Source organism: Saimiri boliviensis, chromosome X (assembly GCF_048565385.1).
Source record: "Saimiri boliviensis isolate mSaiBol1 chromosome X, mSaiBol1.pri, whole genome shotgun sequence".
Lineage (NCBI taxonomy): Eukaryota > Metazoa > Chordata > Mammalia > Primates > Cebidae > Saimiri > Saimiri boliviensis.
This window is the reverse complement of record NC_133470.1, coordinates 26,868,721-26,896,145: the sequence shown is the minus strand read 5'-3', so window position 1 is coordinate 26,896,145 and position 27,425 is coordinate 26,868,721. Positions and strand designations below refer to the sequence as shown.

The 27,425-nt window shown below is 36.8% G+C and overlaps 1 protein-coding gene across 1 annotated transcript in view; it reads right to left on the bottom strand.

The window, feature by feature from the left end:
* Positions 1 to 27,425, bottom strand: part of IL1RAPL1 (interleukin 1 receptor accessory protein like 1) — a 1,349,174-nt gene that overhangs the window by 27,543 nt on the left and 1,294,206 nt on the right. The window contains exon 8 of the mRNA XM_003924076.3: positions 25,143 to 25,288. Coding sequence (XP_003924125.1) covers positions 25,143 to 25,288 — 146 coding nt within the window. The remainder of the gene's footprint in view (positions 1 to 25,142; positions 25,289 to 27,425) is intronic.

Genomic DNA, 27,425 nt, shown 5'->3' with positions numbered 1-27,425 from the left:
ATACACAAAAGATGCATGGCTCTCTCAAAATTATGTTAGGAAAAGGAAGTCAGACACAAAATACTACTACTGTATGATTCTATTGAAATTATGCTCAAGAACAGACCAACATAATCCATAGTGACATAAATCAGAAAATAGATTCTTTGGTGATGAGTGAAGGGAAAATTTATTGGAATGGGGCAAGAGGAAACTTTCGGGGGTAACAGAAATAAGTTTTGGTGTGGATTCACAAGTGTTTGTATTTGTCAGAAGTCATTTAGCCAAACACTTAGAGTTACATGCTTTATATTATGTTAATCATATTTCAATTTTTTAAAATGTTGAGTTTTTAAAAGAAAAAACGTAAGTTCTAACCAAAGGCCTATGCAGGAAGAAGTATGGGAAGGAAGCTGGGAGTCAGGAAAGCTGCTCTGCTGTAGATAAGTACCGAGGCAGAGTGATTCTTTTATGGTGCCCCCAAGCAAATCCTTTGTATGGAGGCACTACACAGGGTGTGGGCATGTGGCATGACTTAAGTGCTCATATATAGTCAAGTAGCTTTGGAAATAACAAAAAACCTTTGCCTGAAACATAATCTGATTAACCCAATAAACAGAACTCTCATTTTCTCCAGATGGTATTTATAATACTGGTCTCTATATACTTTTTTAATTTTGAGAAATTGAATATATATAAATTAGAGAAAAATTGTATGTAAATAAGCCCTTCTTATTTTCAGCAAAGGAATTACCCAAACATGAGCTACTCCCATTGCTAGATGTCATGAGCCATTCCAAAAATGATATACGTTGCTTAGAATATGCTACTTAGCCAATCAACAGTGTTGTTTAAAATCTAATTAAAAAAAAAGATAGCAGGGTTGATGCAGCTTTGCAATTACAGAAACAGTCTTGTGTCACATGAAAAACTCCTTTAGGGCACAAACATATGAAAAGTTATACATCCTTAGAGAATGAGCAACAAGCAAGATTAATTCTTCTGGGCCACAGATAGTCATTTACTAATAATAGGAATACCCCCCCCCCCCAAAAAAAAGTCCAAAGAAACAGAATTTATAAGGAGCTAATTTATCCTGACATTCTGAGAGCATCTCAGACTTTTCCCCAGAGACTTCTGTAGTATTACATTGCAGAAGCATGGTGTTCTTATAATGTCCTTATAAAGAGGTCAGGAACAAAACGGAAATGTGTCTTTCCCCATGGTGCACAGTGCCTGCTCCTTAGTTACTACATTATTTCTATACAGGAATGTAATATACATGCCTACACATTATACATGTGTGCAAGTTAATTTTTTTTCCATTTAAGTAAGTCACTTGGTTTATATAGCATATGCAAACTCTCTCAAAGAAAATAGTGCATCAGATTTAGCCTCTGTATTATTTTGCTCTAAGCCAGATGGATTCATTAATACATGCGCTACCTATTACTGCTTATCCATTGGGTTATACAAAATTACTAAGGATTAAATTCTGTCAGTTAAGAGAAATCATTTGGGCCTACTGCTGTATTTTATCTTTACGTTGCAATGTGAATGGTGTTGCCCCAGCAAATGTCATTTTTCCTTTGAAATGTGATCTGTTTTCAGCTCTAGTTCAAGTTGCCTGGAGTGGCAGCATTTAAAAAATAAAAAGATTCCATTTCAGCACAATTCAACATCTGAGGACAGAAGGAGAAAGTGCAGACCTTTTAAAATCTGTTCAGCTTTTGTGTTATTTTGTTAAAATTATAGACTCTGCCTCTTTTAAGGGACTGAGACTGAATATTGAAAATTGTAAAGCAAAATTGCTAGGCAAAACCTAAGGAAAACTGGCATTTGGCTTAAAACAACAAATGAACAAGTGCCAAAGAGTTGCATTTAAGGGCACCAGCAATCATTTAGTTGCAGGCAATTAACAATAGTCCTTGAAAAGCTCCAGCACAGGCTAAGGGAAAACACATTGATTACTGCTGCAGTAGTAGACTGCTTTTGGAATAAATTGTTTCAATTTAAAACTAGATTTGCTACAAGCGTTTTGAGCAATGACTACAATATTTTCTTATCAAGACAGTGGGAGCAAGCAACCCCTTAAAAGAAACAGCTAATTAAAATAAAGTGTGCACCATCTCTTAGTATATTGAATTACATTGCAAATAATAAATGCATTTGGTTTACACTGATCTTGCTGCAATTACCTAGTATACTATGGGAAACTATGTTCTTTTCTTGGTCTGTACCTGGCGTTATTGTTTGCAAACTTTTTCTGCTAGAAATCTTCGAAAAGGTAAAGATTTTAACAAAATAAAAGTTCATATGCATTTTTGAACTCCTCACTTGCAGTTTTTAGTCAATATCTGTATTTGATCTGTGTGTGTGTGTGTGTGTGTGTGTATGTATGTATGTGTGCCTTCATATATACATAATCTTGCCAGAAGTATAACTGAAGATTTTAGATGGCTTACTTTTGTGTAGTTTATTCTAAAGTTGGTTCATTCATTATACAAAGTCTTTTGAAGTGTTCTTCCCTGATTTATATGCAGTAAAATGCAAGTTTGTGGGGAAAATGTATGACAGACACTATAATGATACCAGTTTTTTCATTAGCCTCACCAAGTACATTTCTTTTTCTCTCATTGTGTTATAAAGAGCTAAAGTTTATAAGAATTTATCCATCCACATAAATTCATATGCATATTTATTTCTCTGGAGCAGTATAACTCATTTGTTCCTCACAGGAGGATAATTATGCTCAGCCTACAAAGATACTCAACTCAATTCTACAATACATCAGTGCAATTTAAAAGCAGTTATATTTTTGGTGGGGTGGGGTAACACATTAACAAATCAAGCTGCTATTCACATAAAAGAAGAAACTGTTTTGGGAAAGTACAAACTAGTATGTAAGAATAACAGTTATGATCTTGCAAAAGTCCTTTTTGGAAATTCAGGGTATACACCCTCAAAATTATAATAATAAAAATAAAAATGGTCTCTGAATGGAACAGCTTAATCTGTATGACCAAACATTTGGGCAAAAGATTACCTCCAAAGTAGTATATTTTGCCATTTGGAAAGAGATTTTAGACAAAGCACCAAATTAACTTCTACTTACTGGCCAATCAAAATGCAACTATGGTTGTTAGCTAGGAACCATCATGAGAGCCCAGTTAAACTGAGATCCCACAGGTCCATGGAACTTCATTGTTATGTGTTAATGAACTATTCAAAGTGCAAAATAAAATAAAATGCTAGAAGAAAAAAATGTAACATTCTCTTTACATTGTGCTAGAGCCTACCCTTGGAATGTGCTTTTTTCTCTTTCAACTAGGTAAGAAGGGTGTTAAGCTAGTTTTTCGCTCTGTGAATTAAGAAATATTCATAGGTGGTATGTTTTAAAAGATGAATTAAAATTAATAATGGCAGTAACCATATAAAGCAGGAATCCATGTGTTCATATTAGTTCCAAATAAACCAAGAAGAAGGGAAAGCTCTCCCTAAGAGCAGACGGTCAACTGGTAAATATGAAAGGAATGATATAGTTAGAAATTACCATTTTTCAGCCATCATAATAATTGATTCAGGCAAAAATTATCAACAGACATTAAAATTATTGGTTGAAAATTTGGTGAGGCAGGATATTTACACCATCTCATAGTACCTCCCCACTGGGAGAAAATGGACATCATCTTAAGGAAGTGACCAAATTTAATATCACCAATAATGGCACAAATTGACATTATCCTCCCCCGACCCACACAGTATACTGCAATAAGAGGGCACAATATCATTTATGTAGTATAATAGCCAGAAACACACAAACATCAAAAAAAAAAAAATAAGGAAATGCCAGGCAAATCCAAACTGAGGGACGACTATAAAAAATAAAACCATTTAGGTTCTACTCTTTAAAAGTGTCAGTGTTATGAAAGACAAAGAAAAGCTGAGGAGTCACACCAGAATAAAGGAGACTAAATCAGCAATTCGATGCAGTGCGTAATCCTGGATGGTAAACATGGTGTAAAGGGTATATACTGGGACAACTTTTGAAATTCGAATATAGACTATATCATAGGCAATGGCATTTTATAATTTTGAATGTTCCTGAATTTGACAAATATATTTTGGTTATATAAAAAAATCTTGTTTTTAGGAGATTCACATTGAAGAATTTAGTTACAATGTCTACAATTTGCTCTCGTCGTTTAGCAATAATACATTGTGTGTGTGTACATGTAGTGCAGCTCTTTTTACCTACCTATATGTAGGAAGACAGATAAGGTAAATGTGGTAAATGTTATTAATTCATGAATCTAGGTGGAGAAGATATATGAAAATTTATTATAAAATTCTTATAATTTTCTATAATATCTGCAGTTTACATTCCAAAATTAAAAGTTAAATAAAAGGTCAAATTGTAAGATAATAATTGCAAGTGCTATTCTAAATAGAGTGTATTTCGGGTCGATTACCCTTGTATTAAAATTCTGGTATTTACAGTTATTGCATGCTAATCTGCACAAAGCCTTCAATTTCATCTTCCCAGAATATGTCTTCACCCTGGACTTTTCTGCAGGATCTGTTAGCTGATTTACAGTGCTTATGGAACAAAGTCTGATTTACATTGTGCATGGAACAAATCCCTTATATGGATATTTAAGTTTCCTCATTCTTTTAATTGAAACCGCTAACTGACCTTTAGCCATAATCATCCTTCCAATGTAAATTAAATTTGATGTGAGTTTTTTGTTATTGTTGTTGTTGCTGTTGTTCCAAACCAGAACTTGTCCATTTACCAAAACCCAAAGAATCCTGCAAGGAAAGGTTAGGATCTGCACTTCCAATGTAACTTTTCCAACTAAAAGTGATTTTTTTCCTCTTTAGAACATGTATTTCTTTTTTTTTTTTTTTTTTTTTTGAGACGGAGTTTCGCTCTTGTTACCCAGGCTGGAGTGCAATGGCGCGATCTCGGCTCACCGCAACCTCCGCCTCCTGGGCTCAGGCAATTCTCCTGCCTCAGCCTCCTAAGTAGCTGGGATTACAGGCACGTGCCACCATGCCCAGCTAATTTTTTGTATTTTTAGTAGAGACGGGGTTTCACCATGTTGACCAGGATGGTCTCGATCTCTCGACCTCGTGATCCACCCGCCTCAGCCTCCCAAAGTGCTGGGATTACAGGCTTGAGCCACCGCGCCCGGCTTGGAACATGTATTTCTTGTTCCTTTTTTGTAACTTACCATATTGAATTATATCAGCGTTAGTTTTGTTTATTGTCTTACATGATAAATAATGGTTTTATGTTAGGATCTTCGCTCTGGCTTCCCTCTGACTGGAGAGTGTCTCCCCTAGATTTCTACATGCCTCTCTCTTTGCTTCTTCAAGTCTTTGCCCATGCAGCAGCTTCTCAATTGGATACACTGACCACTCATTCCAAGTCACAAATTTGTGGCTGCATCTTACACTTCTCTTTATTTTTTTAAAATAATATTCACCACTATACAGCATAACATTTCATTTGCTTATCGATAAGTGTATTATTGTTTATTATTTGTCTTCCACTGGGATTTAAATTCCATCAGGACAAGTTTTTTGTTGTCTTCTTTTTTTTACTTTGTCTATTTTGTCTATATCTTTCACAAATTATCCCAAATACCTTGCTAACTATGTGACACATTAAAGGTATTCAATTAAAATAAATGACTGATTAGATGATTAAGAACAAACCCAATTTTGAATAAAAGGCTAGGTTTTATGTGTTTGTATTCTAAATTCCAAGACTGTATCTGTGAGCCATTTTTCTAGTCAATGTATCATAAAGTTCAAGCAACTGATAAGGCATAATTATAGTGTTAATATTCAGTCCATTAAGTTGGGAATAAATTTTTAGTATATAGAAACATGATCAACTTCATAGTATAGATTTAAAAATTATTTTTCATTCACAAATTTAATGGTAATACAGTCTTGTATAGACTTACATAACAAGAAAGTTGTATTCACTTGGCGTTTGGAAATCTATCACATACTGCTTCACATCTTTGATATTGCTATTCAACTTTTCTCACTCACTAATTCATACAATTTCTGTTTGTTTTATAAATGCCTTCTATGTACCAGGTGCAGTGCTTTTGAGTTCTAGTGATAAAGCAATGGATGAAATATGTTTTTGTCTTAAAGGTGCTCATGTCTAGTTTCAGAATCAGGCATGTAAGCAGATATTTAATAAAAAAAAAAAAAAACTGATATTTCCTGAGCACTTAAGTGTCACTGTGCTAGACCTTTTTATATAAGTGTAATAAATACATTATACGTATCATAACCATGAGCCAGATGAGAAATTTCACTTGGGATGTCTGTATTTGTGTGTGTTTCTGTTAGAGACAGGGGTCAGACACTGAGTGACACAATGCAGAAGTAGCTGCAAAGGATTTTGGCAAGTAGTTTGGTCTGGAGCACTGGGAAAATGAATGTCTGATGTGATAGGTGAAGGTAGGCAATCTCATGCTTTGATTCCTCAGCTAGAATATGTTGTTTATCTTTTTTTTTCTTTTCAAAGTAAATAGTATGTACTTTTTCAATAAATATTTGTTTGAGGATTCATGGAACTCATTAAAACAGGTTTGCAAAGTTAGGTCAGAACAATAGGACAATGATTCTCTCTTGGGAGATATTGCCATATATTTTCAAAATGTATACAGTGAAGTTACTAACACAGACAGAGCTTTACTGCAGAAAACTTTTCTCCTTTAGATTATAAAGGCAGTGTTTGAAATATTTCTATCTAAAGATGATAATGTGAGATGTACACAGACCATTATGTGTGTTTGCACACACATACATGTACAAAGTATTCAGATGGGGTTTCCTTTATCTCAGATCTCATAAGATTAAGTATGATGGGGAGAAGACAAACAAAGAAGGAAGATACTATCATAATAAAGAACAAAAAGGGCTTCAGGTGACCGGCTTAGAAGACAGGGCTATTGCATATCAAGGTGGTGCCAAACTTCACTGATGCCTAAAAGAAAATATCTTAGAAAAGCATTGCTTTCCCTCTACTAGGAATTTCCTTCTTAACATGTCATACAAATAGACAGGCACAGATGGAATGTTACAAAACATCTCTTGAGAGAAAATTGTCAGAGTGAAGGTGGCATTGCCATTTTACTCCTTGTTAAGCGATGCAATGTTTATCCTGAAAGCAATTTTCCTCAAGAGGACATATTGTCACAATTAGAACAATTTGGTCTTCCATTGGGAATGCTTCGGATTTGCCAAAGAACCCAGAACATCTGGACTGCCTAGATAACCAATAGAAGAAGCCATGTTTTCTATAGAAATATTGCACTCTTCTAAACAAATATAGTATGATGATTTATAGTGTATTTAGCTGATAGAAATACATTTAGAAAATATTGTGCACACATATAAACTGATTGTATTGCAATATACAAATGGGATGCATTAATAAACTTCAGAATTTTATATTATTTTAATATTCTTTCTTTAGGGGTTTAATGTATTTCTGACCTATTGAAAGCATTAGAATAAAATGTGTGTGGCAAAATTTGTTGGTAATAGTTTATCTCTTCAGACAAGTTTCATTCAAAATCTTGGTGATTCCAGAGTTACAGAGTATTAAAGCAAAAACCATATGCTGGCTCATTTTCCCCAATGGGAATAACAGAAAAATATATTTCTTCTCTATGTTGAATGTTTATCAACACTTCTGAATTCATACACATCCTGAAGAAAATAGTGGTAAATTTGCCTTTCTTTCTCATTTTGTAAAGAGATGCTTTCAAGACTCTATTAACCTTAAAAAAAATTTCCCCCCCATTACAATCTATGAAAACATGAGCATGTTTTGGGAACTACCAATAGGAGACCCTACCATTATTTGCCACATCTAAAGGGAACAGTAAATGGTTCCTTAAACCATGACAAACTCGAAGTCTGTGGCTCACATATGACCTCCGTACTGGGATTCATGAAGGGCTTGTCCTCAATAATGAATTATCTTTTGCCAAAATAGCAATAACATGGCTCTCACAAAGAATAGGGCACTATCTTATCATTCCACCCTTGTATTGATTTTCTCTGTATGTAAATTATCAGTGGCTTGAGAAAATAATGTAGAAGTAAGGGTGTCCCCAAAAATGTTGTTTTGTGATATAGACAAAGTAAGAGCAAAAGTATATATTCAAGCAAATAGATTTCAATATACTTGAAAAATGTGTAAATAACTTGATTTTATAGCAGGGAGTAATGGTAGGCCTCCTATAAGCATTTTCCAAAATATTCAGTAGCTATACCATAATAGATTTATTTTTTCTTACTTTTCTTCTGACTCTATAAAACATGCTTTTAGTAAAGAATTTGAAAAATGCATAAGAATGATAAGAAATTAAAGATCACTGTTAATACTTCATTAAATTTTTTAATACATCTCTTTCTAATGTATTAGGTTTTCTGTAGCTTTAACAATTGATCTATGGCTTTTAATACTAATACTACAAAATAGCTTATATTTTGCCTTTTATTCTGGACAGTTTAGAATGGAGTTTGTCCTATGTGGTTTGCAAGCTATGTTCTGCTAAGAGTTCTCTTGGTAACGACTTTTGCCTATCTGTTTATGCAATTATCATTTAAAGATACCTGGTTCAGCAAGGAAAGTCTAACAGGAATTTTTTAAGCAACACTGTGGAGCTTTTCTCTTCATAAATAACAATGAGTTATGGCAACAGTTTATGAATATTCATATAAAATGTGGAGTCGATCATCTGATTTTAGAGGAGGTAAAAATTTCAAATTTCATTTTGACTAATTGCATTGTTTTACAAATGAAGAAACTAAACTAGTATGTGAACAGCCAATAGAAGAAAATGTATTTAATGTATTTTAATACTGCCAATTTTTATGTGACTACTGAATTGCCAGTGGCAGCAGTCTACTCAAGAAGCCTAACCAAATAGAATTTTATTGTGGTATCTTTTGTATATTTCTTTAAGCTGCTCTCAACTTTAAGGTATTTAAATATTATAGACATATTTATTTGTTTGGGGAGAAATAGAAATGGACCCAAGAAGTCGTGAGTCATTATCCTGAAATTGTGGCATGGTATAAATAAATTTTTAAGTCATATTCATTTTATATTACATACAGAGTAGAACTATAATTCTAAACTGATTTAAGTCAGGCAATTTATGTTTAATATTCTCAGGCTTTGAAAATGGCTTCTTCCACTTTAGTTTGCATGAATTTGGCAACCTTTATAAGTCAGTACTTTGAACTGCAGTTGCATAGCATAAAAAATTGTAATTTCTACTTTGCAGATACAGGAACTTACCATCTAAAGATCTGAGTCAACTTTTTTTTTTTTAATTGCATTTTAGGTTTTGGGGTACATGTGAAGAACATGCAAGATTGTTGCATAGGTACACACATGTCAGTGTGATTTGCTGCCTTCCTTCCCCTCACCTGTATCTGTGATTTCTTCCCATGCTACCTCTTCCCACCTCCCCGTCCCTCCCCCATTTCCCCCCAACGGACCCCAGCATGTAGTGCTCCCCTCCCTGTGTCCATGTGTTCTCATTGTTAAACACCCGCCTATGAGTGAGAACATGCGGTGTTTGATTTTCTGCTCCTGTGTCAGTTTGCTGAGAATGATGGTTTCCAGGTTCATCCATGTCCCTACAAAGGGCGCAAACTCATCGTTTTTGATGGCTGCATAATATTCCATGGTGTATATGTACAACATTTTCCCTATCCAGTCTACCGTCGATGGGCATTTGGGTTGGCTCCAGGTCTTTGCTATCGTAAACAGTGCTGCAATGAATATTCGTGTGCATGTGTCCTTATAGTAGAATGATTTATAATCCCAGTAATGGAATTGCTGGGTCAAAGGGGATTTCTATTTTTAGGTCATTGAGGAATCACCACACTGTCTTCCACAATGGTTGAATTAATTTACATTCCCACCAACAGTGTAAAAGTGTTCCTATTTGTCCACATCCTCTCCAGCATCTGTTGTCTCCAGATTTTTTCATGATCGCCATTCTAACTGGTGTGAGATGGTATCTCAATGTGGTTTTGATTTGCATTTCTCTAATGACCAGTGATGATGAGCATTTTTTCATATGTTTTTGGCCTCCTGTATGTCTTCTTTTGTAAAGTGTCTGTTCATATCCTTCACCCATTTTTGAATGGGCTTGTTTGTTTTTTCTTGTAGATCTGTTTTAGTTCTTTGTAAATTCTGGATATCAGCCCCTTGTCAGATGGGTAGACTGCAAAAATTCTTTCCCATTCTGTTGGTTGCCGATTCACTCTATTGACTGTTTCTTTTGCCGTGCAGAAGCTGTGGAGTTTGATTAGGTCCCATTTGTCTATTTTGGCTTTTGTTGCCATTGCTTTTGGTGTTTTGGTCATGAATTCCTTGCCTACGCCTATGTCCTGAATGGTTTTGCCTAGATTTTCTTCTAGGGTTTTTATGGTGTTAGGTCTGATGTTTAAGTCTTTAATCCATCTGGAGTTAATTTTGGTGTAAGGTGTCAGGAAGGGGTCCTGTTTCTGCTTTCTGCACATGGCTAGCCAGTTTTCCCAACACCATTTATTAAACAGGGAATCCTTTCCCCATTGCTTGTTTTTGTCAGGTTTGTCAAAGATCCGATGGTTGTAGATATGTTGTATTTCCTCTGAGGCCTCTGTTCTGTTCCATTGGTCTATATCTCTGTTTTGGTACCAGTACCATGCTGTTTTGATTACTGCAGCCTTGTACTATAGTTTGAAGTCCGGTAGTGTGATGCCTCCTGCTTTGTTCTTTTTGCTTAGAATTGACTTGGCTATGTGGGTTCTCTTTTGGTTCCATATGAAGTTTAAGGTGTTTTTTTCCAGTTCTGTGAAGAAGGTCATCGGTAGCTTGATGGGAATAGCGTTGAAACTGTAAATTACTTTGGGCAGTATGGCCATTTTCACGATGTTGATCCTTCCTAACCATGAACATGGAATGTTTCTCCATCTATTTGTGTCCTCTCTTATTTTGTCGAGCAGTGGCTTGTAGTTCTCCTTGAAGAGGTCCTTTACATTCCTTGTTAGTTTTATTCCTAGGTATTTTATTCTCTTTGTAGCAATTGTGAATGGCAGTTCATTCTTGATTTGGCTCTCTTTGAGTCTGTTACTGGTGTATAGGAATGCTTGTGATTTTTGCATGTTGATTTTGTATCCTGAGACTTTGCTGAAGTTGTTTATCAGTTTCAGGAGATTTTGGGCTGAGATGATGGGGTCTTCTAGATATACAATTATGTCATCTGCAAATAGAGACAATTTGATTTCTTCCTTTCTGATTTGAATACCCTTTATTTCCTTTTCTTGCCTGATTGCTCTGGCTAAAACTTCCAGTACTATATTGAATAGGAGTGGTGAGAGAGGGCATCCTTGTCTAGTGCCAGATTTCAAAGGGAATGCTTCCAGTTTTTGCCCATTCAGTATGATATTGGCTGTTGGTTTGTCATAAATAGCTTTTATTATTTTGAGATACGTTCTGTCAATACCTAGTTTATTGAGGGTTTTTAGCTTAAAGGGCTGTTGAATTTTGTCAAAGGCTTTCTCTGCATCAATTGAGATAATCATGTGGTTTTTGTCTTTGGTTCTGTTTATGTGGCGAATTACGTTTATGGACTTGTGTATGTTGAACCAGCCTTGCATCCCTGGGATGAATCCTGCTTGATCATGGTGTATGAGCTTTTTGATATGCTGTTGCAATCAGCTTGCCAGTATTTTATTGAAGATTTTTGCATCTATGTTCATAATGGTTATTGGCCTGAAGTTTTCTTTCCTTGTTGAGTCTCTGCCGGTTTTGGTATCAGGATGATGTTTGTCTCATAAAATGATTTGGGAAGGAATCCCTCTTTTTGGATTGTCTGGAATAGTTTCAGAAGGAATGGTATCAGCTCCTCTTTGTACGTCTGGTAGAATTCGGCTGTGAACCCATCTGGACCTGGGCATTTTTTCGGTGGTAGGCTCTTAATTGCTGCCTCAACTTCCGACCTTGTTATTGGTCTATTCAGGGTTTCGGCTTCTTCCGGGTTCAGGCTTGGGAGGATGCAGGTGTCTAGGAATTTATCCATTTCTTCCAGGTTTACTAGTTTATGTGCATAGAGTTGTTTGTAATAATCTCTGATGATGGTTTGGATTTCTGTGGAATCTGTGGTGATATCCCCTTTATCGTTTTTTTATTGCATCAATTTGGTTATTCTCACTTTTCTTTTTTATTAATCTGGCTAGTGGTCTATTTTGTTGATCTTTTCAAAAAACCAGCTCCTGGGTTTATTGATTTTTTGAAGAGTTTTTTGTGTCTCTATTTCCTTCAGTTCTGCTCTGATCTTGGTTATTTCCTGTCTTCTGCTAGGTTTTGAGTTTTTTTGATCTTGCTCCTCTAGCTCTTTCAATTTTGATGATAGGGTATCAATTTTAGATCTCTCCTTTCTTCTCATGTGGGCACTCATTGCTATGTATTTTCCTCTAGAGACTGCTTTAAATGTGTCCCAGAGATTCTGGTATGTTGTGTCTTTGTTCTCGTTAGTTTTGAAGAACATCTTCATTTCTGCCTTCATTTCATTGTTTATCCAGTCAACATTCAAGAGCAAGTTGTTCAGTTTCCATGAAGCTGTGCGGTTCTGAGTTACTTTCTGCATTCTGAGTTCTAACTCGATTGCACTGTGGTCTGAGAGACTGTTTGTTATGATTTCTGTTCTTTTGCATTTTCTGAGGAGTGATTTATTACCAATTATGTGGTCGATTTTAGAGTAGGTGTGATGTGGTGCTGAGAAGAATGTATATTCTTTGGATTTGGGGTGGAGAGTTCTATAAATGTCTATTAGGTTTGCTTGTTCCTGGTCTGAGTTCAGGTCCTTGATATCCTTGTTGATTTTCTGTCTGGTTGATCTGTCTAATATTGACAATGGGGTGTTAAAGTCTCCCACTATTATTGTGTGGGAGTCTAAGTCTCTTTGTAAGTCATTAAGAACTTGCCTTATGTATGTGGGTGCTCCTGTATTGGGTGCGTATATACTTAGGATCATTAGCTCTTCTTGTTGTAGTGATCCTTTTACCATTATGTAATGTCCTTCTTTGTCTCTTTTGATCTTTGTTGCTTTAAAGTCTATTTTATCAGAGATGAGAATTGCAACTCCTGCTTTTTTCTGCTCTCTATTTGCTTGGTAGATCTTCCTCCATCCCTTTATTTTGAGCCTTTGGGTATCCATGCATGTAAGATGGGTTTCCTGGATACAACACACTGATGGGTTTTGGCTTTTTATCAATTTGCCAGTCTGTGTCTTTTGATTGAGGCATTTAGTCCATTTATATTTAGGGATAGTATTGTTATGTGTGAATTTGATAGTGTCATTTTGATGCTACCTGGCTGTTTTGTTGGTTAATTGATGCAGATTCTTGATTGTGTTTATGCTCTTTTACCATTTGGTATGTTTTTGGAGTGGCTGGTACTGGTTGTTCCTTTATATGTGTAGAGCCTCTTTCAGGAGTTCTTGTAGAGCAGGTTTGGTGGTGATGAAATCTCTGAGTACTTCCTTGTTTGCAAAGGATTTTATTTTTCCTTCACTTATGAAGCTTAGTTTGGCTGGATAGGAGATTCTGGGTTGAAAGTTCTTTTCTTTAAGGATGTTGAATATTGGCCCCCAATCTCTTCTGGCTTGTAGGATTTCTGCTGAGAGATCTGCTGTGAGTCTAATGGGCTTCCCTTTGTGGGTAACCCGACCTTTCTCTCTGGCTGCCCTTAGCATTTTCTCTTTCATTTCAACCCTTGTGAATCTGACGATTATGTGCCTTGGGGTTGCTCTTCTTGAGGAATAACTTTGTGGTGTTCCCTGTATTTCCTGGATTTGAATATTGGCCTGCCTTGATAGGTTGGGGAAGTTTTCCTGGATAATATCCTGAAGAGTATTTTCCAGCTTGGATTCATTCTCTAGATCACATTCAGGTACACCTATCAAACGTATGTTAGGTCTTTTCACATAGTCCCACATTTCTTGAAGATTTTGTTCATTCCTTTTTGTGCTTTTTTCTCTGTTCTTGCCTTCTCTTTTTATTTCATTGAGTTGATCTTTGACCTCTGATATCCTTTCTGCTTGGTCAATTTGGCTGTTGAAACTTGTGCATGCTTCACGAAGTTCTCATGTTGTGTTTTTCAGCTCCATCAATTCACTTATATTCCTCTCTATGCTGTCCATTCTCGTTAGCATTTCGTCCAATCTTTTTTCAAGGTTCCTGGTTTCTTTGCGTTGGGTTAGAATATGTTCTTTTAGTTCACTGTAGTTTTTTACTACCCACCTTCTGAAGTCTGATTCTGTCATTTCATCACCCTCCTTCTCCATCCGGTCTGGTTCCCTTGCTGGTGAGGAGTTGTGATCCCTTTTAGGAGGAGAGGTGTTCTGATTTTGGGAGTTTTCATCCTTTTTGCACTGGTTTCTTCCCTTTTTTGTGGGTTTATCCACCTGTTGTCTTTGTAGTTACTGTTTTTCAGAATGGGTCTCTGAGTGAGCTTCTAGTTCATGGATGCTGAAGTTACTTCTTTTTTTTTTAAGCTTTCCTTCTAACAGTCTGGGCCCTCTGCTGTAGAACTGCTGAGGTCCTCTCTGGGCCCTGCTTGCCTGGGGATCACCTGCAGCAGGTGCAGAACAGTAAGGGTTGCTACCAGTTTCCTCTTCTGCTATCTTTGTCCCAGAAGGATGCTCGCCAACTGTCAGTCCATTCTCTCCTTTATGAGGTGGGTCTTTGGATCTATGGGGGTCAGGGAGCTACTTGAGGAGGCAGTCTATCTTTTATTGGGGCTTAAGTCCTGAGCTGTGAGCTCCGTTGTTCATTCAGAGCTTCTGGGCAGGTACATTGATGTCTGCTGCAGCTGAACTCATAAACCACTTTTTATTCCTAGGTGCTCTGTCCTGGGGAGTTAGGGCTTCATGAGTTTCCATTGTGCTGCTGCCCTTGTTTTGAATTTCAGGTGTGCCCCACCCAGCTATCAGCCCACCTGGCCACTGTCTGCCCACAGAGGCTTTGCTGAGCCGCTGTGGGCTCTGCCCAGCTGCCCTGCGTTCTTCCCTGCAGTCCTGTTTATATGGGCGTAGTTAGAACTGTCTGGGCAACGGTGGCCCCGCCTCTGTTATGGCAGACTCTCTCTGTTGTGGCGGGTTGCCTCGGCGATGGCGGCCTGCCTCCGTAGTGGTGGACAGTCTCAGTAATGGTGGACGCCCCTCCCCCACTGAGCCGGACCGTCCGGGGTTCAGCTGTACTTGCTGTGAAACACTCAACCCAGGGCGTTTTCAATCACTGTTTTTGTTTTCCTTGTTGAGGGGTTGGGGCGTGGGACCAACTGAGCCTGATCACCTGGCTCCCTGCTGAGTCAACTTTTCAAACACTTAAGCCATAAGAAAATCCCTAGGAAGAGCAACCATGACATTTCACTTTCAAAGCTGGCAAAATGAGGCACAATGTCTAACAACTAAGAGAATCTGTAAAATCTGGCAAATGGTCTAATATATATTATTAGTCACTCAATATCATATATGTTCTTTCAAGATTCCCACAGTGGGGCTCAGGGGCAATTAGATTACTAATATTAAAACTAAAGAACAATGACACAAAGAGACTGGCTGTAGGTCACACAAAGCCAAAGAGTCAAAAACAAAATACTCTCAACTAGCTTTCTATTTTCTCCTCATAGTTCAGAATTTCTCACTTTTCAGTCAGTTCTCATTCATATCCTGTTTCAGTTAACAATTTGGAGGTGGTTTTAAAAATGACCTTTGTGTGCTTTCCTGAATATACTATGGGATTTTTTTTTAATTAAAAATGAATTCTATTTTTATAGCATTTAAATATCCACTTTTAATTTACCCAAATTGGCCTCCCAATATATTATTTTTCATAGAACACATGTTAAAAATAGAATATGTGCCCTAAAATTAGAGACAAAAAGTTAATATATTTCCCACAGATGGAAAATGTAATTCTCAACACTAAAATATAATACAAGTTATCATGGTAATTTATTGGAAATCAACACTTTTTTTCCTACTATATGACCTGAGATAGTAGTTAGCATTTTTTAATGTGTCATGTCTAATTTCTCACTTTACTGACTTGGTTGTCAAAGGTTGACATACAGGAAGTTCTTATTAAAAGTTATACCTTGCATTTTATGACCCAGTTGTGCCATTTGTCTACCAAATACAGGAATTTGCAGCCATAAAAGTGCACAGCTATCTCCCTCTTCCCAACAATGCTGTTTTAATGCTCCAGAATAGTGGTAGACTTCCTCTGGCAGCAGTTGAGTCAACTAGTAAGTATGCCTAACCCAGTGCTTTACCCATAGCTGGCATTCAATACATATTTGTTGAATTGGAATGATTTATCGTCTTTTCATACAACAGCATTATATAAATTATCTCTTTCAAGCAGCCTGCAATGAAGTGAGATTTGGAGTAGTATGAAGCATTGCCAATCAACACGTTGTGTTGACACAGAAATAATGAAAAATGAAGGTGGTTCTGAGAAGGAGTGAGTGGTTGTTGGTAGGTGGTGGCTAGGAATATACTATCTTGTTTGGAATCTCTGATCAAACAAGTGGAATTTTGCTGTGTGCTAGATGATTTCTGTGAGCTTCCTGCAAATGTTTTAAACTTAATTATTTTTTCTAAACTGACTGTTTATCATTTTTCAGTACATAGATATAAGTTCCAGTGAACTCTTCCTGCCCTCACTTGAGTAGACTGCTGCCACTGGCAACTCAGTAGTCACATAAAAATTCATAGTATTCAAATACATTGTCTACTGTTGACTATTTACAAACTAGTTTAGTTTCTTCATCTGTAAACATACTTTTGTTTTATAGCCTCTGTTAGATGTTACACAGACGTCTGTTAACATGAATTAAATGTTTGAACTGGTAGAGATGGTTTTAACCAGTCTGTGTTGCTGTGGTCTTTCCATTCTCTTTCTTTTCTTTCTTTCTTTTTCTTTCTTCTTTCTCTCTTTCTTTACTCCTTCCTCTCTCTCTCTCTCTCTCTCTCTCTCTCTCTCTCTCTCTCCCTTTCTTTCTTTCTTTCTTTCCTGTTTTTGAGGCATATCATTTGACCAATAATATGTGGCAGCTCAATTAACATACCATGTCCATCCTTTCTTACCACACTTAATTGAGAGTTAGCTGAATACAAGTAAGTGTTCAAAATAGAAATTCAATCTATTTGCATAGGCTAAAACATATATGTATATCCATATATATGTCATTGAGACATTCCTAAGTGTATTTTCTTTTCAAAAATGAGATATATAGGAAATGGTTCCACCAGTGAGGGGTCTCTTCATTTAAGAGGTTAATTATTTTAATACTTGATTAAAATGCTCTCTCAGACATCTCTCTGAGTAGCAAATATGTTATATAGCAAAATTCGTTGAATAGGTGAAGCAAGAAACCTCATTAAGAGTAGAGTGTGAGGGCAATGAACCACTGTTCAAATAGGTTCAAAGGTGTTGACCATGTAAAAAGAATGAGGCAATTAATTAAAAATAGTCCCACTGACTGGCTGTACTCAGATTTCATTTCTTTTTCATGGAAACAGTGAGATCAAGACAACTAGTTTCTCTTTACCTATTAGAGGTTACCAAGTTAATTAGAAAAATCTATTGTCTAGGCAAGGACTTTGGTATGCCAGCTCTGGTCCATAGATCAATAGTGGCAGCATCAATAAGGAACTTGATTGAAATTCTAATCTTGAGTCCTACCCTAGACTAATGAATTGTTTGTTAACAAAGTTCCTGGGTGATTTGTACATACTGTAAAGTTTGTGAAGCACTGGTCTAGAGGCCTTTAGTTGACTATCTAAGCATGGAAACACAAGTAACCTAACTTTAGTCAATTTCTAAGGTATAAGAATAGCCATTCTGTTGACCTTGAAGTCACATTTGGTATAATCTTGGAAGTTTTTCAAGGTTAAAACACTTGTCCTTCTATTTTGAATTTTGGGACATTGAGCGGCTTGAGTGTTGAAATCATTTCCAGGAAGGGATTGAGTTTTTTTGATACCTATACTATAGAGCAGTGGTTGTCAACCAGGAGCGATTTTGCCCTCTGGGGACATCTGGCAATGGCTGGAGATACTTTTGGTTTTCATAACTGAGGAAGGTACTATTGACTTCTAGTGGGCAGAGGCTAGGAATGCAGCTAAATGATCTACAATGCACAGGACAACCCCCACAACAACAAAGAATTATCCAGCCCAAAATGTCAGTAGTGACAAGATTGAGAAACTTTGCTCTAGACAATGTTTAGATCACTCAGAATACATTTAAGCAGCCCATTCATCACATTTACTAAGTGGGTTTGGAACTTTGAAGCATATAAGAGAGAAATACAAGTTAAAGATCTGTATCAAGAATTTAACAGTTAAGAAAACAAGTGTAAAACTCGACAAAGCAAAAAAGGACTTCCAGTGACTATAACCATGTATAATTAAATGTTTATGAGCTTTGACTCACATGAATGATCAAGAGGAATGATTAAAGACTAAAGAGTTTATTATTTTTGGCCCTTGACTTTGGTTTTGTCTAGGATCACACTCCTGTCATTTATTAATTGAGAAAAAACTTAATCAGCAGACAATGGTCCTTTTCTTTTCTAACAAAGATGCTACTTGGTCATTCTTGTTCACAGAGAAGAAAACTGTGTGACCAAAATGGCTAAAAGCCCAAACAATGTTATATAACATACCTCTATATTATAACTGATTAGCAAAAACTAGGATCAAAAGGCCTTCAAAACATTTCGCAGTTGAGGCAAAAAATAACTTGGGTTAATCTCATTTAAATAAGATATTCTGTGTCTAAGGAAATAGTCAGCTGAAGTGGTTAATAGTCATGTCTGCAACTTTGGCAGCAATCAATAACCTTGTTGGAATAACCATATTAAGAAGCACACAGGGAGTTGGGCACAGTGGCTCATGCCTGTAATCCCACCAATTTGGGAGAGTGAGACAAAGGGATCACTTAAGCCCTGGAGTTGAAGACCAGCCTGGGAAACATAGGGAGACCCTGTCTCTACATTTTTTTTATAGCCTGGTATAGTGGCATACACCTGTAGCCCTAGTAACATGGGAGGCTGAGGCCAGAGGATTGCTTGAGCCCAGAATTCAAGGTTGCAGTGAGCCATGATCACACCACTGCACTCTAGCCTGGGCAACAGGGTGAGACCTTGTCTGTAAAAATAAACATAAATAATAATAAAAGAAGTAAGTGCAGAAGTACGAAATCATTAGTATTGGACCATTTGTGCAACTGGCATTCATAATAGTCTCCAATGTTTGGTTATTTGTTTTGGCATTAGTTACCAAGAAAAAATACAACATTGGAGTCAACTATTTAGATGTCTTACACAAATGAGAAGAGAGGCCAAAAAAAAATGTTAAAGGATAGAATAAAATTTTGACTACAAAATGTCAAATCTTATCCAAGGAGAGAATTTGTTGAACTTGTTGGCTCTTATGTAGAGATGCTGCAACAACATTACTAAAATTCCTTAATATTTTGGCACTTCATAAGCTAAGACTCAGTAAAAGTATCCTCGACATCAACTCAGCTTTTAATGGGTCCTTGTCTTCCTAGGGAAATGCTGCCATACCAACAGAGAGGTAGGATATTTTTATTTCTGAGCGAGGTTTGGCTTTAACATATTCTGAAATCAATGGTCAAAGGTGTCAAATGGCCAGTCCCCCAAAAAGTTTGCATCTTCCTATGATCTAACTGTAACTCTCTGTAAACAAATTCACTAGGCAAATACTAACAAGGATGGGGCACATGTTACAAGGATGATTCATTACAAGAAGGGCTAAAGGAGTCCACTGGTTTTAAATTCATTTGGCTTTAAAACAATGCATCCTAAATGATGTGCACTTAATTACATTACTAAAGGTATTTTTAGGTCTAGGGAGTTTATTGAGCAGGTCTAATTTCTATTGATTACGTTCTTTGAAGAGATAAAGAGAGTACACATAAGAAATAAAATGGATTAGATGGGAAATAAAGAAAACCTAGATGTTTATCATTATTAACTAGTGCTGAGTCTCTCAGATAGATACTATGCCAGTTCCCAAACTAATTTTTGATTAATGAACTGCCATATTATTGTAATCCATGTAAGTAAACATAACCCTTCAGAGCAGGATTGCTAATGAACATCCCCAATGTGACAAAGTGAAACATTCACTAGGAAAGCACAATCATACATTAGGAATGTTTAATATCAGTGTAATTTAAAAAGTAGTTGATGGCATTCCAAATTATATTGGTCCTTATTTCCTGTTCATTTATTTTTAATTTTCATGCCTGTAACTTTGGCTAGCACAATGCCAGGCACATAGTAGGTTCTTAGTCATCATTAAATGCGTGAATAAACAAACAACCTTATTCTTTAGGACAGTACATTCAAACCAAAGTAAATCTATTTTAAAGTCAAATTTAGAATTGATGGAACAAAATTGCTGGAGCTAAAGCTGATGATTTTAATGAAAGATGAATTAGAATTGAGGGAATTTTTAATAGAACACACAGTTGCTGCATCCTTCATTACCCAGAGTATCACATAATTAGAGCAAGGAAATCTTGTAATAGCTTGTTAACATTTTTGGGGTGCTAAGTATGTGCCAGACATTGTGATAAGTATTTACACATATGAGTTCATTGAATCCTCACAGCTGCTCTATGTGAGAGATCTTATTGTTATTCCCATTTTATAGGAGAGAAATTTGAGTCTCAAAGTGATTAGGCTATTTGCTCCAGACAGCACAGCTAGTAAGAACAGAGTTGGGTTTTGAGCACAGCCAGCCTTACTCCTAAGTCCATGCCCTTAACCATGAAGATATTAAACTTGTCTACACTGTGAGGTCATTCAGAATGAAAGTATAGACAGAAGTCACAGAGAGTGAATAAGGAATCTGAGACAGCCTGATGGGTACAAGAATGTCTAGGCCTGAGGTCAGAGCACAGCTGCTAGGTATCTACCTGTAGTATCGTTTGTGTCAGAAAAATGGAAAATGTAAAAAATGGAGTGAATAGGAAAGATCAGAGCTTTGGAGAAAAATTGAATGTCAGTGTTCAGTGCATGTTGAGACAGGCAGTAGCAATCAGAAAGTGTATCTGGGTAAAAGATTCAGAGACATAGACATGGAATTCAATCAAGTATGGGCAATAACAAGAAGAAATAACTCAGTATCTAATTTGTCAATGCTTAACTTTGATTATTTTTGAAGTCAGGATCTAACGCTCAAGCTTGCCAGGCCAGGGACTAGCAAAGAGGACTGAATAGAAGCTCTGGCAGGAGTGAAGAGTAAGGAGCAGGGCAGTCATAAACCAATATGGCACATGGGGTCTTGCCCTTTCATTCTCGGTCCATGTCTCGCTGCATATTCTAGTGCTCTGAAGAGTAAGCGAAATATATCTAGATTGCATGTCCAGTGAGATTCTGATGATCCTAGTACCTTTCCTGGCTGCAGGAATTGGCAACTTTGGATATTCTCGAGCACGGTTTTTCTATGGTCAAATTTCTTGGTAGATTTTCAGCAAGCTTTCATGGAATTATGATTCTTTTATGAAGATAAAAGGCTGACCCAGAACATAGCCTAGCTCAAATGTAGCTGAATTATTTATTATAGTATCCCCTTGGCATTAAGGAAGACATATTTGATACAAGGGAGCAATGTTTCAAAGAATCCATACCATCCATTGGAGGGCTCTGAAATCATTTTATTATGTCAATGATTCTGAACAAAAGGTAACAGTGAAGGAAAAATTGCTTAGATAACTTCGGCAAAGGAATGTCCTGGAAGGCTTACCTGTCAGAAGCAATGACAGCTTGTGGTGTATAAGATCAGTATTCAACAAATGTTTGAACATGCCTCTCTAGGGAGGTTTTAAAAGGGAAGGCTTTGAAGGCTTATAAGTTAAGGAATTTATGAGTCAATGGCAGAAAAATATAATTAATAGCGAAGCCTCCCAGTTCCTTATCTAAGCCTTAGTATTCTGAGTAACATAGCAACCCACCTGATAATTACATCATTGCTAGCATGAAAGACATTTGATTTTTTAGGGACTCTATGATCAAAGTCCTAAACCTATCAGTTCGTACATGCTGTGTCCTGTTCTCCTGAACCTTGCAGGGCTGGTGAAGTTCAGGTTATGTCGTATGTGAATGAAAGTCCTTTTTTTCCCCACCAAGATGAGGGGGATAGATCATTCTACATAATCATGAATCCCTCAAGGGCAGGAAATTGCATCCATTGGTTTCTTTGTGAATTGATGACTCATTGGCTGCAGCTCCCTTAAAAGGAAGGCTACATTCAGTTTAAGAGGAACTTTTGGAGTACAGGTCATGGAAGGACTTTTTTTCTTTTGGCTTGTTAATGCTTTTATTTCTTAAGAATAAAATTCTGGGCCGGGCACGGTGGCTCACGCCTGTAATTCCAGCACTTTGGGAGGCCAAGGCGGGTGGATCATCAGGTCAAGAGATCCAGACCAGCCTGGTCAACATGGTGAAACCCCGTCTCTACTAAAAATACAAAAATTAGCTGGGCATGGTGGTGCGTGCCTCTAGTCCCAGCTACTCGGGAGGCTGAGGCAGGAGATTTGCCTGAACCCAGGAAGTGGAGGTTGTGGTGAGCTGAGATAGCGCCATTGCACTCCAGCCTGGGTAATGAGAGTGAAACTCTGTCTCAAAAAAAAGAATAAAATTCTGTTGGCATAAATGCATATTTGAAAAACATACCAAAAGACTTAAGTATTGAAGAATACTCTAACATTGACTACATTTTTTTTTTTTATGTTTAGGGAATCAAATATTACTGGAAAAAATTTCAAATAATTTTCTTGATTCTCCATTTAATTTTTCTGGAAATGAAAGTTTTCATAGCTTTGGGCAACTTAACCTTAAGCTACGTATGCTAAAAATAGCCTGGAGGTTGTTTCATCCCTACTTGGCTGTGTGCCTCTCTGCAAAACCAGAGCTTTAATAGTTTTATCCTTAGATACAATTCATTTTCCTCCCCTTCTCCTTCAAGTCCTACTTCACTGTTACCCCTTGCACCCAAAGGAAGTATATGTTGTCCAAGTCCACACATTTTTATGTGCCCTGTATCTTCTCTCCCCTAACTCCATTTTTGAGAAATAATTCAAACTCTTTAATTAAAGCACACTCATTGGAGTGACCAGAATGGTGAAAGTATTTCACTAATACAAGTGAAGAATGAGTAAAAGAAGCTAAAGAGGCTGTATCTAGTGAAGTAAAAGTTCAGCAGCTCATGGTGACTGCTGGCTGAAACTGGTGAAGTAAAGGTCCAGAGGCTCATGGTGACTGTCATCAAACATTTGAAGGGCTGTCTTGGGGAAGAATCATTAAAAGTACAGAACTAGGGTCAATGGGTAGACAGACAGTGAAATGGAAATGCTTTCTAACAGATTTTTCCAAAGATAAAATGGGCTTCCTTGAGAGGGAATGTGATCCAGTATAAGCTGATAGATCACTTCAGAGGATGATATGGCAGGATAAGAAGTTCCATTACACAACACTTAAGTTGCTTTTAACTATGAGAAGCTATTTCTGTCCTTGTATGTGTATGATATTTCTACTAAAATCCCTTCCTTCATTGGCCATATACTAAACTATAGAAAGAAACAATCATATTGCTAGTTGCTGCATACCTTTCCCCTTGACTCACATCCCTAAAAAGTAGACTATTTTAATATCATAGTCACCTTGACAACAGAGGTGTCTATTTTAATAGCATTCAGTAATATTATTCAAAGGGAATCTATTGCCCAATAAAGTACAGGGAACAGCCTTCAATGTTCTCTTTCTTTTCAAACCTCAAAGAGTCTAGGATTAAACACGGGCTTTGAAATTAAAATCATTGTAAATGTGCTGAGTAAGTGAACTCAAGTGTGCTTGTTCCAAAGAGTAGAAAGTTTTAACTTAGCATAATGTAGAAAAATATATTTTTCTCTTGTAATATACATAAATAATTTTACTAACAGGCATGGCTCACATTTTACAGTTGTCTTTTATTTTAAACAATTCAATATACATTTAAATGCATTTAACCCTATCCAAAAGGTGATGGGGTGCAATAGAGGCCACAGATATTAAACTCACCCACAGCCTATCTTACTTTAAAATGCATTATTATTCATCATGGGAGGATATTACACATATAAAAGTTATCTTAGGCAGAAACAACATGCTAAAAAATACTGCAGTGGGGAATTCACCAGACAGTTTTTGTACTAAAGGAGCAAACTTCCACTAAGAAACATAATCTTTGACTTAAAACCATTTAGTTTTTTTAATTTATTTTTAAGAACCTAGCATCTATTTCTTTCCTTTTTTTTTTCTTTTTTTTTTTGAGGCAGGCTCTCACTCTGTCACCCAGACTGGAGTGCAGTGGCACAGTCTCAGCTCACTGTAACCTCCATCTCCCAGACTCAAGTGATTCTCCTGCTTCAGCCTCCCTAGTAGCTGGGATTATAGGCTCGCACCATTACCACCGGCTGATATTTGTATTTTTACTAGAGAATACCGGCCACAATGTTAGAATGTTGGCCAAGCGGGTCTTGAACTCCTAACCCCAAGTAATCTACCTGCCTTGGCCTCCCAAAGTGCTGGGATTACAGGCATGAGCCACTGTGCCTGGCCCCTAATATCTATTTCTAATAATAATAAATAGCATTCAACAACTTTTCTTGTATAGGCTCTGTCAAGCTCTTCACATTTTTGTCTTATTTTATTCTTACAACATACTGAGGAGTTGATACTATTATTTTCCCCATTGTATATATCAGAAAACTAGAGCTTAGGGAAGTTAAATGCTTTGCCCTAAGTTATACAGCTGATATTAACGAAGAACAAGGAATCCAAATTTGATTTTAGAGACTGAGTTACTTGCCCATGCACTGTGCTGTTTGCCTTGATGGCTCTAATGCAAATATGATTCTTTTATTTAGGATAACTTTGTGGAGAAAAAGAAAATTTAATTTATTTCTTGGTTCCCAATGGTTTTTCTCCCATGATACATTCAGTTGATCACTCAAGCTTAGAAGGTTACACTCACCCCGTTTATGAAGGAGAACACTGGCGTGTCGACGTCCATTTCCATTTTCAACATAACAGGAGTAATTTCCCAAGTCACCTTCTTCCACAGAGTCCACAATTAATGAGATGGAAACTTCCTGTTCCCCAAGATGCTCCTTAAGAATTCTAAAATATAAAGCAACAAAAAACAAAAATCCACACAAACATACACATACACAAACAAGAAAGAAATGTAGATGAATCTGAATCTGATGTAAAAATACCTACAAAATCTGTGCTTCAAATTTGGCTAGGAATTGATGCTATGTTAATTAAATTACATCATGCCCTTTTCTTCTTCACTTCTAATGAGGAAGCTTGTCTTTGTAGATGCTAATGAAGTTGCAGTTAATTATCTCCCTTAGCAGGACAATCATGCTGTCATAATAAAGAGGTGAGAAAGACCTTGAAGAAAAAGTTTATGAATTGCTTTCCCTTTAAGAAGAAATATTATGTAAGTTGAGATAAAAATTCTAATGTCTCAGGCTGAAGGTCTAATTACGTGTCAGATTAATATTTTAAAAAAGAAAGAAAAGAAAATTTCTGAGCTATTTTGACATTTTAGTTGAAATTTTCAGTCTGATTTATGTTCATGATACTAACAAATTGCCTGTTTTTGAAGAAATGTGAAATTATAAACCCGTAGACTAAAAGTTCTGGTAAAGTACTTAACTCTAACATTTAAAATTAATGGGAAATGCTCACTAACCTCACTGTCATCTCTGTTCAACATTTTTTAATGCAGAATTAAAGTAAACCACCTTTCTAGAAACTTCCTTGAATACACATAAAGCCAGAGGGGGTAAAGGTTAGGAGGTTCATTGTCTTTCCTTTATTTTCCATTTCATAGACCATGCATAAAATATAAGAGTAAAGTTTTTTTTTTTTTTTGAGACGGAGTTTCGCTCTTGTTACCCAGGCTGGAGTGCAATGGCGCGATCTCGGCTCACTGCAACCTCCGCCTCCTGGGTTCAGGCAATTCTCCTGCCTCAGCCTCCTGAGTAGCTGGGATTACAGGCATGTGCCACCATGCCCAGCTAATTTTTTGTATCTTTAGTAGAGACAGGGTTTCACCATGTTGACCAGGATGGTCTCGATCTCTTGACCTCGTGATCCACCCGCCTCAGCCTCCCAAAGTGCTGGGATTACAGGCTTGAGCCACCGCGCCCGGCCAAGAGTAAAGTTTTAAATACAAAAAACAACAGATAATTTTAGTACATATTGGGCAATCGTCCATCTGGCCTTCTGGAATCCCATGGGGGCATTCTAGAGTAGAATATTCTTGTGTATTTGTTGCCAGAAAGATCTCAATAAAAATAACCTTATGTGACAGTTTCATATGTTATTTTCTATCAAAAATAATTTTCTCTTAGACCTTTGATAGAGTCTTAAAAGTCTTGACATTTAGAATGGGGGACCACGATTAAAATGTTTGTATATACCCAGAAGATGCAATCTTTAGATAGGGGGATGTTTAGAAGTAATCATCATTTTGATGTGGTTGCAACTTACTTATAATTATTAATGTTCTTGCAAATTTACATTATGATTAAGAGTAACTATCCATGCCCAAGAACAATTATAGTCAGCATTGAATATCTTGATACTTAAATGAATAAATACATAAACACATTGAACAAAAAAGAGGCTTAGGCATTATGCCTTCAAATATTTTCATGGTAGCATTCCCACTATGTAAATATTTCGACCTTAAAGTCAGACTAAGAAAGGTGATGAAAACATTTTGTGTATCCTTATCAGTACCATCAACAGCTTATATTCCACTTGGTGGCTCTAATATGCACAACTATATAAAAGGAAATGACAGAGATTGTGTTTCCTTGAGTCATTGTACCTTGTTAATGTTTCCTGTCAATGTTTTGTTTTTTTTTTTTTTTTTTTTTTTGAGACAGAGTTTCGCTCTTGTTGCCCAGGCTGGAGTGCAATGGTGTGATCTGAGCTCACTGCAACCTCCATTTCCCGGGTTCAGGTGATTCTCCTGCCTCAGCCTCCTGAGTAGCTGGGACTACAGGTGCCTGCCACCATGCCCAGCTAATTTTGTATTTTTAGTAGAGATGGGGTTTCTCCATGTTGGCCAGGCTGGTCTCGAACTCCTGACCACAGGTGATCTGCCCACCTTAGCCTCCCAAAGAATGTATTTCTTTTTTTAAAAAAGGTCTCATAAACAAAAGGTACACTAACACACTGTCTATATTTTATGGTACTTTAATCTCACACTCAGTTTATTCTTTTTTTTTTTTTT